Below are 15,179 nucleotides of genomic sequence, written 5' to 3' on the forward strand. Positions count from 1 at the left end.
AGTGCAATGATATCATGACACGGAGGAAGTTCAGTAGGAAACAGAATACAGGATGGACCACTAACAGCAACAATCATCCAAAAAACAAACTGCGCGGCATACAGACCAGGATCTTCAATTCGTAAACGGAGCATACGGAGGGGCATGTATAGAGATCGGAAACGCAGTGACTTTGCATGGTCTTTTTTTCTTTTTTTTTTTTTGCAAGTTCCTACTACAGAAACGACCCAGTTCTAGAGTTTAGGGCAGATCCAGCCTGGTATTAGCGGATTCTCCTCCCCCACATGCCCACGCTCTCAAGCATTGGTGGCACCAAATTTGCTTCCGAAAAAGGCCATATCATTGGCCACTAGTTGTACCAGGACTGTCGGTGCCATGCGATGTGCTGGCTTTACATCTGACCGGCATCTCCATCATACAGCGAAGATGCAGGGCAGAACAATACAACCTGTACACTCATGGCTCATCTAACGATGACGGCAGTGTGACCGTGGCCTCTACTATTCACTTTTTTTTGCCTCTTTTTTTTCCAAGAGAATTTTTTTTTCTCAACTGTAGTTTTGCCACGGAATAGTACAGCGACAGACAGAAGTGATCCTGGTACCGGCAGCAGTCTACTACTGCAGGACGCCAAGACCTCAGGTCCCCTAAACGAGCTTGCTAGACTAGAATGTCGGCGTCAGGCAGTTCCAGCACCTTGTGCGTTCCCTTCGATCTGGTTCCTGGTCTGAAGTGGTTTCCTTCGATGTACCTGCAGCAATGGCGCAGACGTGTTTCAGTAAATGCACAGTACAAGTAAAGTGGAAATCTTTCTGGAAGTATAATATATAAATCGGGATCCTGGAACCAACGTACAGCTCCTTCAGAAATGGATGCCTGTACAACCCTTCCGGTATCCTCCCAATGAAGTTGTTATTGTCCAAGTACCTGCCACACACCATTGTAACACGAGAACGTCATCAGAGCCAAAAAAAGAACACTAGATGATCGTTCCTCCCCATATAGAATTCGGACAAGGTTTCAGCGGCGAGTCTCACAAGTAGATCAGCCTTGGAATGTGAACTAGCTTAGGCGATATCGACCCGATCATCTTGTTATTGGACAAGTGCCTGAAGAAGGCGCAAGGATGATCAGATGGCCCAGTATTTCCTTATTTTTTAAATGGAAAATACGATGGCAGGTCTCAACGCGATAAAACCTTCAGCTTCCGAGAAGACTTACAGAATCTCAAGGTTTGTCAGGTTTGCAATCTGGTCTGGCAGCACACCAGTCAGCTCATTGTTGTTAAGGTATCTGAGAGACAAAACTTAGCAGTCAGCAAAGACAGCACTCACCATCCATGAGAGAAAGATGTGTTTGGTAGCATGTTATGTTTTTCACATACAGATTTCTCAGGGACGGGAAGCCGTTCCCGTTGCCGATAAAATCCCTGAGAGTGCCTGTCAGGTGGTTGTTGCCCACGTCGCTGCGAAAGGAGAATTTGTTATTTGCCACAAGCCCACGAAATCTCACAGACAAGGATGGTTATAGTTGAGGTAGTAAATTATATGACTCGGTTTTCCTTCTAAAGGTGAACACGAAATAGAAGGAATCAACAAGGATGTTTACAGGTGACGTAGGTTCTTTAGCGTTCCAAGTTCAGGGGGGATTCGCCCGGTGAAGCGGTTCTCGTGAAGATAAAGGTAACGGAGTTCTGGCAGGTTTGCAAGCTCCACTGGAATCTCGCCTTTGAAGTTGTTGAAGCTCAAATACCTAAAAATTCCCAATAGCACTTAGCGAAAATCAGAAGCGAACCATTTATTTATCCAGATAAACTCAGTACATTCTAAAAATGAACTTACAAGTGTGTCAGTTTCTTCAGTTCACCAATTTCAGGTGGAAGCACATCTTGAAGCTTATTCCACCTCAGGTTCCTAAGTTTACAAAAAACACTTGCTTACATGAAGAACAACTATACTCAAATTCGATGAACTCAAAGGGCAAGAAAGTAGTACTAGTGCAGCATTGATTCAACGGCTATCAATATCCAAGGACATTCGAGGATTGCAGAGAATAAAGAGTTCAATGTTGCATGAACTGAAATGCTCTAAAGTGCAAACATCTTGACCTGAAAGCATATACTTCAGTATGCACAAAGATAATCCATACTTACAATATCCTGAGATGTTTCAACCGTCCAATCTGTGGGGGAATTGGTCCTGTCAACTTGTTATTGTGGAGATCCCTATTAATTGGATAGTTAAGTTACATACTGGTCAAATTCATAAAGTTGTTCTACTGCAGAGCTTCACAAGATCATTCAATAATAAGACTGCCTTCAATTACTAATATTTTTGACAGAAAATAAAAATGTGCAATTCAGAGAAATAAACAAAACAGAAGCTGGCACAGTTAAGTTAACAAGTGATGATAGTTAAGGGGTAAATCTACTTTTCCCTTGCGGCAAATGATCTCTCCAAACTCAGGGACATAGCACAGCAGACATGGAACTTCAATGCTTCTTTTTACAATAATGTATAGATCTATCAGATACCTTCATGTGTGGTCTTCGTGTCTTACCACCGAATGGTTATCTTAAAACCAATAGAAACTTAACAACAAGTATATGAAAAACATGAACCCAATCAGTTTATATCAAAAAATCATGAAACATAAACAGTCATTTGCTCCTAGGTGCTAATATCAAACATATTAATAAAACAGGACAGACAAGGAAAAGGTTCTTACAATCTTCTTAGATCCAACAGGTTAGTTACTGCTGTTGGGAAAGGGCCAACTATTGATACAGCATAGACTTCCCTGAAATAGGATACACAGTATGGCATTCAGGCATGTATGTCTAAAAATGGTTAACGATGCATGAAGTTTCAGACAAGCAGTAAACATGATTTTTACAATTCATTGAGTTGAAATCCATAACCAGAAAAATATAGGGTCCCAAAAATATATCCACGCAGTAGGAAAGTAGGTAATACTGCCTCCTTGTTCTAACAACACTTTCTTTTTTCTTTTGGGTAGCTTAAACAAAAGCCATGTCAAATGGCTGAGGCGTGGAGATATGTGTGTAGCAAAATAGTTTTGTGACAATATTTGCAAGGTTAGGAGCCATTATAATTTACTAGATGATAAAGAGTTTCCTATATTGGAGCAAAACAAAGTTTTTGACCATTGAGGCTTCAAGTCTTACACCTTTTCTTTATCACTGGAAATAAACTTTGCAACCATAAAATAACTTCCAAATGCTCATTCATGCCAGGAGCCCAGGAAACAAGGTACAATCAAGAAAATGACAGAATGGTTCTTACAGTTCCGTCACAACTCTGTAATCCCCTTGCTGAGAACATGTCACACCAGACCAGGGGGGTAGATCACCATGCCCACAAGGATCATCACCGACCCATGAGTATACAACTCTCCAGCCTAGTGAAGATTTGATCTCATTCAATGCTTTCACTGCATAAAAAATGACTGGTTTTAGTTCCAGCACTTAAGCACTGAGCACCTGCTGAACAGTTTATAAACATTGCTAAGTAACTGTGAGCAATATCTGCGAGCACAGCTACTCTCCCGAGTCCTCAATCAATCAGGAACCATAACACTCATTGGTGGCACTGAGAAATGACACACTACATAGTGCATGTTAGTTATCATGAATTTATGAATATTAGTTCAGTTTCAACTCAACCACAAAGTCTCAGCAGTCAACCCTTTGAACTGTCGGACCCAAATTCTGGAGAAAGTATATGCTATTATATATAAGAACTAAAATTACCACATATGAAACCAATTTTCATCTTAATTGAGATACTGAAGAATGGATCCGACAGTGTTCCGCGAGAGTTTATGAAAGAACATTATCACGCGGCTCCAGAAATGCATAGCCGAGCCCGAGACTACAAGGGAACAGGCACCCAATTCAACGCCGCTGAGCAAAAGAAAACGCATGGCTGCGGATGGAAGTTTGGGTTCAGATCTCCAATGGCGCGCCGCGCGAACAAAAGAATCGATCTTTCTTCTAAAACGCCGACTCGCAGTAAGAAGCCAGGAGTTCGCGGACGGGATCGGAGGATGTGGGAGGAGAAGAAGGAACAGTCACGCACCGTCTCTCTTCACCGTCTTGCAGCGCGCCGAGCCAACCACGAGGAAGAGGAGGAGCATGTGGAGACATAAGGCGCGGGCGAACGACGCCGCGGCCATGGCTGAGGAGGGGACGGTGCGCTAGTAGTTGCGCAGCGAGCGGCTGGGCACCATAAGTGACGAGAGGGGGGAGGTCGGAAGGGGAAGCCGGGAAGGTGGCGCCGCACCGGGGATGGGGTAGTGCCGTAGTGGGAGATGGAGACTGGGAGTGACCGAGTGGGGTTCGTGCGGTCGGCGGGTAGGCACTCACGGTCACGGAGTCACCCTGTCAGTCTGTCACAGGGTCGCTCGCGGATTTCACTTGCCGGGTTGGGCAGGTCCGGTCCGCTACTCCGGTCGTTGCGTCGGGTGGGAGCGCATCGTAGGCCCGTGGCGGCGCAACCGTGCTCGCCGGCCGAATTGCCGCCGAACTGCGCCGGACCGTGGCGGAAATTCAGGCGATCGCTTCGCACGAGGAAGCGTTCCATCTGCGGATGATGCACTTGTTTAAAATTCAGCGAACGCGAACGCGACATCTATAATGTGTTTGGTTTGAGATTAAAATAGGATGAACATTATAAAAAATATAGTCGTCCTCTTACATCCTTCTTGTATGTCCAATCAAATGCACTCTAAGAACATTTTTAAGAGACTAGCTAAATTTAGTAATTTAATTACCCTCTAATAAATTTGACAAGAAAATAATAGAGTACTCCAATAGACTCTGTAAAATCCGAAGGATGAATGGCTAATAAATAGATTATCTAAAAGTAAAGAGCGAATAAGACAGGATGAAAAGCTACTAAATTTAGAGAATCATTTATAGAGTCTCTTAGAAATATTTTTTCTTTAGATAATAGCTAATTTAGCTTTAAAAACAATTTAGGTAGTTTCTTGGAGATGATCTAACGCAATGAGTTTTCAAAGGCGTTATATTCAACTAATTTTGATGTATTCACATATTACTTATAAAGAAAGATAGATAGAGTTTATAATATTTTATCTAGAAAATCCATTATCACGGTACAACATAAAAATTGACCTGGCCATCTTGGTAATTGTGTCACGGAATTTTTTATTGAGATGATTTAAAGTGTTTGTTTAGGTCAAAGGGTTCACTGTACTGACGCCCATCGTATAGATGTTGCTCCTCCTCAAACCAGGTCCACTTTTTGAGGCAACGATGCTCATGTTCCCGCGATCCACGTTGTGCATGTGGGTGCATTTTCTCCTCACTTCCCGAGCTCCTGGGGCACCATGCCTACAAGCATCCAAGTGTGCAAACTCTGGTGGGTATCGACGAAATCACGTGATCTATCTCTTCTACCGATGTATGCTCCTCTGCTTTAGATTCTAGGGGCTGATCGCGTGGATCATCCACTCTTTTTTTCTTTGTTGGTCGAGCATATCTCAATCATGTTGATCGTGAAGAGGTTGTTGTCAATCCTCATATTTCTCTTGACAAAGGTGAGTCGGCCTTGTTTCATGGATGAATATATTTTCTACCGAAGTACTTTGCAGTCCCTAGTGTTATGTGTGATAGAGTTGTGCCACTTACCATAGTGTTTGCCCTTCAATTCCTCGGTCGATGGGATCTAGTGATGGCATGATAGCTTAAGTTGCTTCTCTTTGGGAGCATATTAAAGATTTTATCCGTGTCGGTTATGTCAAAGTCGAATCTAACTAGTGTCTCCATGACAAGGACCTAGGGCAGGCGACAGGTTGTGCCCCCCGGTCTAGTTGACGACTCGATTTTGGCCTGCACGATCATCATCCTTCTTCTAGACTTGGACGTATGAGATTGACTTCTTGTATTGATCTTGAAAGGCTTCTAGGTGATGGCTTTCATATGTCGATGCTCACGCCAAAAACTTTCCGATGGATTCGAAGTCCACCATAATGTATGTGTCACGAGTGAGAGCAACTTAAGAGGGTGAATAGGTGATCATACAAAAATAGCTTAAAACAGATACAAACTTGGTCTAATAATTGAGTTAGAGTAAATTAAGACCAAGTTCGAATGAGAAGAAGGTAGAATTGTTCCCTTCACTTGATTGCTCTACCAAGCTATGAATTAAACTTAGAGCAATATCACAAGTGAGAATAGAGAACTTAGGAAGAAGGAAAATCGCAATAATGAAAATAGCACAGGAGACACGGCGATTTTTTATCTCGTAGTTCGATCATACATGATATGCTTGCCTACTCCATGTTGTGGCATCCTAAAAGTTTCATAGAGGGAGGTGAATAGGCAAGCGGAATTTTTTCAATAAAAACTAGAAACGAACTGGGTAACATTGGTTCAACTAGTGCCAAAACCGTTTCAACCGGTCTGCACAAGTCCAACTAAAAATGAGATATAAAATTGAATTGATCCCGAAATTCACCTAGTTAACTTTGCAAATGGGATGTCATAGATGATCCGCAGGGTTCAAAGTAGTAGATCCAAGAAGGGCACTTCTCAAAGTCAACACACCAAAAAGTTATAAACAAATATTCTACAGAAAGGTGAGAGAACGAAGAACACAAACAAACACAATGAGCAAGAACACAAGAGACACAAGATTTATCCTGAGGTTCGGTCACAGCATCAAGGTGCCCTACTTCCTTGTTGAGGCGCCCACAAAGAGTCAGGTCTCTTTCAACCATAATCCTCCTTTTGTCGACCACAAAGGTCAAGCCCACACACTAATTTTTGCTCAAACGAGCGGGTAATACAAACTTTCTTGTGGTCTTCCACAAGATTTGGAAACTCACAAGCGACACCTAGTCGTCTAGGAGCTAGAAGCTCCAAGAGTAATGAATCCACAAAGAACTCGATGTAGTACTAAAGCTCAAATCAAGAAGAACAAAAAGGATTTAGAAATTAAACACAAAAACCCGCAGCTCTCAATCTCACTCAAAGATTTCTCTCCAAAGATTTGAAATGGGAGAGGCAAGAAATGTGTGAGAGAGAGTGGGATGTGTTTCTCATGTTAGAAATGGAGTTTGGTGTGTGCTCTTGTGTGGAGGAGACATGTAGGAGTGAGTATATATAGGTGGGGCTCCAAGACTAGTTGTTGGGCTAAACTTTTCTGTGCAGGGCCAGTTGAACCGCCCCAAGGGCCGGTTCAACCGCCTAGTGGTCAGACTGATAGTCAGCCTGCTAGTTAGGCTGGCAGACTGCAGGTTAGACTGGTCAGCTGGCCCTGACACAGGTTGAACCGCCCCTAAGGACGGTTTAACCCCCTGGTGGTAAGTTTGCCAGACTAACAGACTGCAGGTAAGATTGGAAAGCTGACCCTGACACCGGTTGAACTGCCCCTAGGGCCGGTTCAACTGGTATTGACCAGAGAGTTTAGGAGAGAAGACCCAGGTTGAACTGGCTCGGAGGCAGGTTCAACTGGTTTGGCCAGAGAGTTTCTCAATTGAAGTTAAATTCAACTCAGCTGAAGTCAAGTTCAACCCAGCCGAAGAAAAGCTCAACTTAGCTAAGTCAAATTCAACCTGGCTGAAGAAAAGCTTAACTCAGCTGAAATCAAGTTCAACCCAGCTGAAGAAAAGCTCAACTCAGCTAAAGTCAAGTTCAGCTACTTTTCAACAGGAAAACTCTCCGTTTTTCAAACCTAACATCAGTCGAGCACACAGAGTGTCTAAAGAATTTTGTTTTCGAAATAGCCTTTTAATCTTATAAGCTTGAGCTTTTGGCAAACTCCAACCTTCTTTTTGGATCCCCCTTGATAGTACGACGATTCCTATACTCAAGTTAAATAAAATATAATTAAGTAAACTCATTAGGTAATTGGTGTGTCATGTGTGATTTCTCCTTGACATTTCTTCATAAGCATCACAAACATCTTTGTCTCACCTTTTGAAGCAAACACAAATCAAACCATGTGACTTGAGCCATTTCACCATATATGAGTTCAAATCATGGCTTCAAGTCACCTTACTGATGCATCAACATAATATAACTCTTCATAGCTGATTAGTTCATCGACTTAGTGCAAGTACTCTCTTCTTCACCTTAGCCATGTTAACTCGGTCCACAAGCCGTCGCTTGGCCTTCACCTTCGATTAGTCCCTCGAAGCCCTTTCCTTGATATCTTCACCCTATCAAGCTATTCTTGAGTCACATCATATTGAGCATCCATTCAGAGAATCATTCCTTCAATATTGTGAACCTTACTTGAATGTCATCTAGATATAAATGATAAGATCAATCAAGCTCTAATTTGATTCTCATACAAGCATATATGGACTAATAGTAATATGGTCAAGCCAATTCATGATTCCTCATATCTTATTCACTTTGGCTTCACCAATCCTCTTAATCACTTCAACCTCTAATCTGATCATATTTATGCATAGTGATTTCTCAGGTCTTGTCCATATACTCAGACTAATATAGAGACTATATTATATTCATTTGCATTGTCTCATTGGTTATTTAACCTTGTGTTGAACCTTTGGTCACTGATCATTATACACTATTCAAGTATGTTCATCATACTGAATTTCCTGTTTAACACTTAACAAACTTGTTAGACCTTTAAATGTGTTGTTATCTAAATCACCAAAACCGACAAAAGGGATTAATGCACTTTCAGGCCCCAATGGACGAGGGTTACACTCAACTCCTCTCAAGTGACCCAAAGATCAACTTTCGATACCACAGTTCTTCCTTTTATCTCAATGTCCCGTTTGTAAGGAATCTCCATAATTTGGAGTCTCTCATAATCTTACACAATGATCTTGATCAACACTTAGAGTAAGGAGGGAGAAAGAATATGCGCACAAAAAGCAAAACGCAGCAACACACACAAGAAGCAAAGGCATGAGTGTGAGTACAAGAGCACACAAGAACAGCTAAAAAAACATCGCTTAAAGCTCTCTCGAATCACTAGAGGGCATGATCATAGAATGTTAGAATGTTGGTGTGCTCTTAACATGCTTGGATGCAAATAGAAGGCACTTAGGCGTCCCTTTTATAGCCCTAATGGCCTAGGAGCCATTGAAGCCTTAATTTGGAAGTTCAAAACTTGCCCAATCTACGTGTGCACTGGACTGTCCGATGGCGCACCGGACAATGCACAGTAATGGTCACCAAATCACGTGATTGGCTTGATTTCCTTTTCTGGGAGGCACCGGACCGTCCGGTGACCTGAGATGACCATTGGGCGTCGAGGAGGGAGGCCAAAGTAGTCGTTGCTAGTGATCACCAGACTGTCCAGTGATGGGGCCCGAACCGTTCGGTGAATTATAGCAAAAAACCCGAGGTCGGGGAGTTTGGCCGTAAAGGCCACCGGGTGGTCCAGTGCACACCGGACTGTCTTGTGATGGCATAGGATCGTCTGGTGCTAGCCAGTTCAACACAAGTTTGGCTCTTTTGAGCCAAAGTCCTCCAACTTATTTTGGCTCTTCTTGGTAGCTTCCATATGAATTAGACAAACATAGTTAGCACTTAATCCAATTGACTAACTGTAGGAAACATACATTTTTTCCTCGGTTTCACCAGAATTTGTAACATGCCTGAAACTAAGTCCAAAATGCACTTCTTTTGCAAAACTGAGTTAGTAGCCAAAACAAGGTGCTAGAGACATAGAGTAGGGTGTGTGCAACTTATACATACACTTAAACCTCATGTTTTATGTTGGTTTTATCAAAGTTACACTTTTGGCCCTTCAATTCAGTCCATATTGACTTGTTGCCTTCAACTTGCTTTTGCTAGACCCTGTGCTCATGCTCGTATCAAAGTGGTTAGTCCAATGTGGTGTGTAAGGAAAATGGACCCCGGTCCATTTGTCTCAATAGATTTTGGTGTTTGATGATCAACCTAACCTGTGGACTAATGTGTTTGCTAGTGTTTATGCTTGTAGTTCACATGATGCTAAGGTTACTTGGACTAAGGCATTAAAGAAAGCAACACCTCAAAAGAAGATATTATGAAGATCGCAAGCGAAGTTCAACAAGTATCAAGCAAGTCCAAGAAACGAAGAATAGTGTTGCCACTGGCGGACTGTCCGGTTGAGAGCACCGGACTGTCCGGTGTACCAGGGATCAGTATCCCAGCAGCTAGTTCCAGGTAGCACTAGTGGAGAGAAGCCACTACACTGTCTGGTGCGACGTCCAGACTGTCCGGTGTAAAAGCCTGCAGCGCCAACGGTCACCTACGATGTCAGATCCAATGGCTAGGCGTACCGGACAGGGGCATCGGACTGTCCGGTGACCCCACCGGACTGTCCGGTGTGTCGCAAAGAGTAGTAGCTTTTCTCCAATAGCTAGTTTTGTGTTGGGGTCTATAAATACCACCCCAACCGACCATTTCAAGATGTGGGAGCCCAAGCAAACTACCAAGGCATATTGTAGACATTTCCAAGTGCTCATACACCCAAGTGCTTAATAGAATCACTTGGTGATTAGCGTAGGTGCTTTGCGAAGTGCTTAGGTTAGTTAGACCGCTTTAGCGCTTGCTCTAGGTGAATCCTAGTTAGTTGAGTGAGTTTAGAAAAAACACACAACCCCTCGGCTCTTGCGTGAGCCGTTGTAATTGTACCGAGTGGGGCGAGAGTATTGCGAGACAATGACAACCGCATTTGTGTCACGTCCGCCACCGTGTACAGAAGGGAACGAGGTCCGCGGTGTTTTCGGCCGGAAGCTCGATAGTGGAGACGGCGGAGAGCGTCTAAGAGGAGCCGAAAGCGGAACACCACTTGCACGTGGAGAAGGCCCGCGGCTCTCTATGGAGTTACTCGACCGAGGTGCTTGGCCCTCGCGTGTGCTTCCCTTTGCGTAGGGGCACCAACGAGGATTAGTCGGGACCTTGCGTAGTTCCAGATACCTCAGTAAAAATACCGGCATCATCCACGAGAGTTTACATCTCTACCTTGCTCTTTAGCTTCCGCATTTATATTAAGCATTTAAGTTTCAATCTTGTCTTTTTACTTATATTGTTTAGGATTGAAACTTAGACATTACGGTAGAGATAGCAACATTTAGACAAAACCTAGTTTGCACATTCTAGTTTGATTATTTGCATAGGTTTTGCTCTAGAGATTTTTTTGTGGCCTAGTTTATAGAAAGTTTTAGAAGTCCCAATTCACCCCCTCTTCGGTGTCATCTATTTCCTTCATGGTGCATTGAGCATTTAATCACCAAAACAACTATAAATTATCCAATGGCACATTTCCCTTTCAGCAAGTAGGGGGCGAAGCAAGCCTACAAATGCGAACTCCACAAGGGTCTTCTCTTTGAGATGGAATGAGTAGCACTTGTTCTGGACTTCCCAGAACCTCTAAATGTATTGGCTTGCCAATTCGCCCCGCTATTGTCGGAGCGTGGTAAGGTCTAAGTTGTTCATCTCGCTAGTGCCAAAATAGAAGTGGGCGCAAAAGCACTCCAACATATGCTTTCATGAGGTTATGATCCTAGACTTGTGGAAGGTGTACCAGCTAAATGTGGGTCTAGACACTAAACGAGAAAATAATCGATCTTGGGCAAAGCTGCTAAATGCTGAGTTGTCTATCAGCTCATGTGCCCGATGATGCTTGTGTCGTCGTTACCAGTAAAATTTGAAAAACTCTGGTACCTTAAAATTTGGTGGCAGTAGGGATATCCTATCGAACTCCTCGGGGTACGTCTTGGCGTAGGCAATCACATTTAACTTTGGAAGGATGCCAAAGTTGTCCTTGATGAAGTCTTCCAGCTGAACTTACATGCGAGTGGTGCTTGCACCTCCAAAAAAATGGGGTATGGCTGCTGAGAGCAAGTACGTTATCATACCTTGTCTGACACTCAAGCAGTTTCTACTCATCAATTTCCCCTTGTTCAGGGCATCGTGTGTCTGTCTGCCACTCAAGCCCCCCTTAGAGGCCTGTAGCGCAGTTTGCATATGAAGCCCTTCGGAATGTACATGAGAGGCTGATCGTAGATGGATGGGCCTTTGTGTGGCATCTCAGAGAAATAGATGAGGAACTTCGCGTTGGTGCCCTCAAGGACACTATTTTGCATCAACTCCATTGACCGAGTGTATATATAGTTGCTTTTTGCCCTAACGAGACCCAAAAGTGGGGCTTGGGGAAGTGTAGTTCCCAAATAAAATTGATTTGGCCACTCGCGTGACAACCCCTCTAGGGAGTTGTTTAGGACCTCCAACTTTTGCACCATGTCATGATGGATGACGTAGTTCGTTTTCTAGTAGAGGGCGACAATATATTCCTTCAACGATGTCAAGAGATTGACCTCATGTAGAAGTTTCTTTGGTTTCCTTATGAATTTGACACCACTAGAGTGTGTTCATGTGAAACAGGTGAGCAACAGGTTGTTAGCCAGGCTTTTGAGGGCATAATCGTATCATTCTTGCATCTCTTTATTGAAGTATTCAAGCTATGGTGGTTCAGTCTTTCCTGTTGGCTAGTGCTTTGTGCTGCCATCGTTGGTGATGGGGACCTCCTTTCCTGCTCGAGTCCTGGTGGAGACGAAGAGGTGATGTGAATGGGTCAATGTGGATGAGCTGATGTTGCTAAATTGGTGAGATCGATTGATGTAGAGGTCGATGTTGTCGGTTCCTCTAGGCGTGCTAAAATAATTGAAATGTGTCGTCGCAAGAAATCTGTGGCCGATTGTCCAAACAGTCGACACATGAGGAGCAGAGAAGTGGACTACTGATGTAGTCGCCCCTCCTGATTATGACTCTGGTTGTGGGGGTTCTAGGTGTGCCACCTGTTTTGACTTGAAACCAAAGATGGTGTGCTGATGTCAGTGAATAGCTTTATAAATGCAGAACAACATATTGAATATTAAATTTTGGTCAGATCACATGAATCGTCTTGTGGTGGTTGCATTGATCGACTCCTTTGAGCTAATTGTCATATTTTCTAGGCCGATAATGAGAAATAAATAAAAGCAATCATGCATTGAAAATGACAAACGAATAAAATAAACTTGCCTAGAACATGTTTGAGCCGTTTGTTTATCCTAGAGCGACACAAGCTATGTGGCCAAAAGCACATAAACAGACCAAAAAACCACCATTATTACCCACATTGTCAACCAGATATAGGACCAGATAAATGGTAATCCATTCATAGGAACATACTAGATCTAATCTACAATATGTATCGTGTAGGTGATCCTAGGAACATACATGGATGTAAGCCATTGATCATACACGTGAACATGGATTAGGACCTCTAAAGAAGTCCATCAAAAATAAAGAATATGATTAAATGTGAGTGTCATATATGTATATCAAACGGAAGACATTTCTATATTTGTTTTAGTGTTTGATGACATCACAACATTATGGATTAACTAGTTTGCTATGTGAATGGTTGCAGGTTCATAATAATGAAATCAGAAGATTCAATATGAAAAATAGCTCAAAACTCACTAGAAATGGCTTAATTTGGGAAAGAGGAACCTTGAATAGTTCAGGCACTTGGATAAGTTCTAGATGGCCCTAGGAACATAATTAAGCACCTTATAGAGGTTGGAAAGATCATACGTTAAAAAAGTGTTATTGAGCTATGCGAATGAGCAATTGAGTTGATGCAATTAAAAAGATGAACACCTATGACTTAGACTAGTTGAATGGACTCTAGATATGTTTGTCTAAGTCATAGAAGTGCTCAAGAAGATAGCCAAACAAAGACAAAAAAAGAAAAAAAAACTAAATTGGACTAAGTCTCCTGTTCTAGGTAGCACGAGACCACCCCATTATGCATCGGACTAGGCATCTGACTAGTTACCCAGAGATAAACTTTTTAGATTCAGAAGGCTTGGCACACCAGACTAGTTCGGTGTACAACAGATGGATTACGAGACCAGTTATACAAAGAGCTTGTTTTTAGAAAAGGAGTAGAGAAATGGTGTATCAGACCTCGATCTGGTGTGCACCAGACGTGTCATACTCCAATGGTTGGATTGGACAACCTAATAGTTGACTAACATGACATTGATGTGGCGTGGTCCGGTGGTGCACCGGACTGGTTCGGTGCCACCTGACACATGACAACTTTTTCAGAATGGTCAGTAAAACGACAGGGTGGTGGGAGTCCAGTGTGCACCAGGGCTACTATAGTAAGAGGTTTGGTGCACCTAAATTCAGCACAACTTTTGAGAGATGGTTATAACATCTATTTAGGTGGTCGGGGCTATAAATACAGCTCCAACCATTCCATTCAATACACAATAGCTGAACAATAGCTTCCATACACTAGATCAACACTCCCAAAGAGATCAAAGCATCCCAAGTGCCATAAAAGTGAGAATTGGGAATAGAGATAAACATTCTTGTTTGAGTTTGTGATAGAGCCTTGTGAGAGTGCTAAAGATAAGAGTTTGTGCTGCATTCTTGAGTCTTGGTGCAAGGCACCCATCAATTCTAAAGCTAGCAAGAGCCTTCAATGTGTGAAGCGTCTTACGGAGATTTCAATTTGTCGATTGAGATAAGCGAAGGGAACTGAAGTTCAATCTTGGTGATAATTTGAGCAAGGAAAAGGTTGAAAGAGACCTGGTCCTCATGGAGTTCTCAACGGAGACATGTGTTTCATTTGAAAATCGAACTTCAATAAACAAATTGTCGTGTTTCTATTGTGTTTTTTATTGCATTTTGTTTTCTCCTTTCCTCTTTAAGTTATCTTGCGACTGATCCTCTTTATACATTCTCTTGTTACTCTAAGTTTTGTTTCTCACATTCAAGAGAGCAACATACACAAGTAGAACTTATCCCTTTACTCCAATCAACCCATATTGTGTTCTAACCTCTAATTTGGATCAAGTTTTGTCTTTAGTTTATAAATTTCAGGTTTTGCATATTCACCCACTCTAGCTGACTTTCAGTATCGATCTCCCTAGTTGCCACATGCACTTGTTACAGTTCGCATGTCGTGGACTGTAGCATCCGATCAAGAAATACATATATTGCAATGTAAAGTCAATCTAATAACATGAAGCTTAATAACAAAAAAATATTGAAACTACATAAGATCACTAGTAGATATTTCAACAACATCACTTAGTACAATATCTATGGGGATAGTGTGATAATATCGTATTGTCCCTGACACGATCTACTAGATGTC

At 42.5% G+C, this 15,179-nt stretch overlaps 1 protein-coding gene across 1 annotated transcript; it reads right to left on the reverse strand.

Moving 5' to 3' along the window:
* Positions 1 to 320: 320 nt before the first annotated feature.
* On the reverse strand, positions 321 to 4,329 carry LOC100194245 (uncharacterized). Its single transcript, NM_001139286.1, has 11 exons — positions 4,101 to 4,329; positions 3,306 to 3,453; positions 2,728 to 2,799; positions 2,153 to 2,224; positions 1,842 to 1,913; positions 1,609 to 1,752; positions 1,385 to 1,465; positions 1,222 to 1,293; positions 1,038 to 1,109; positions 856 to 927; positions 321 to 751 (listed from the first exon to the last, which is right to left on the reverse strand). The coding sequence occupies exons 1-11, from the start codon at positions 4,195 to 4,197 to the stop codon at positions 661 to 663; spliced, it is 993 nt and encodes a 330-aa protein (NP_001132758.1). The 5' UTR covers positions 4,198 to 4,329; the 3' UTR covers positions 321 to 660.
* Positions 4,330 to 15,179: the final 10,850 nt, after the last annotated feature.

The sequence above is a fragment of the Zea mays genome, chromosome 1, assembly GCF_902167145.1.
Source record: "Zea mays cultivar B73 chromosome 1, Zm-B73-REFERENCE-NAM-5.0, whole genome shotgun sequence".
In the NCBI taxonomy this organism is placed as follows: Eukaryota; Viridiplantae; Streptophyta; class Magnoliopsida; order Poales; family Poaceae; genus Zea; species Zea mays.

What these genes read in the sequence shown, in the direction of transcription:
- LOC100194245 (NM_001139286.1), bottom strand. Translation starts at nt 4,197, where the DNA reads ATGGCCGCGGCGTCGTTCGCCCGCGCCTTATGTCTCCACATGCTCCTC. An exon ending in TACAGAGTTGTGACGGAACT is followed by an intron (nt 2,800 to 3,305) that starts GTAAGAACCATT and finishes ATCCTATTTCAG; the next exon opens with GGAAGTCTATGCTGTATCAA. An exon ending in TTGAAACATCTCAGGATATT is followed by an intron (nt 1,914 to 2,152) that starts GTAAGTATGGAT and finishes TTGTAAACTTAG; the next exon opens with GAACCTGAGGTGGAATAAGC.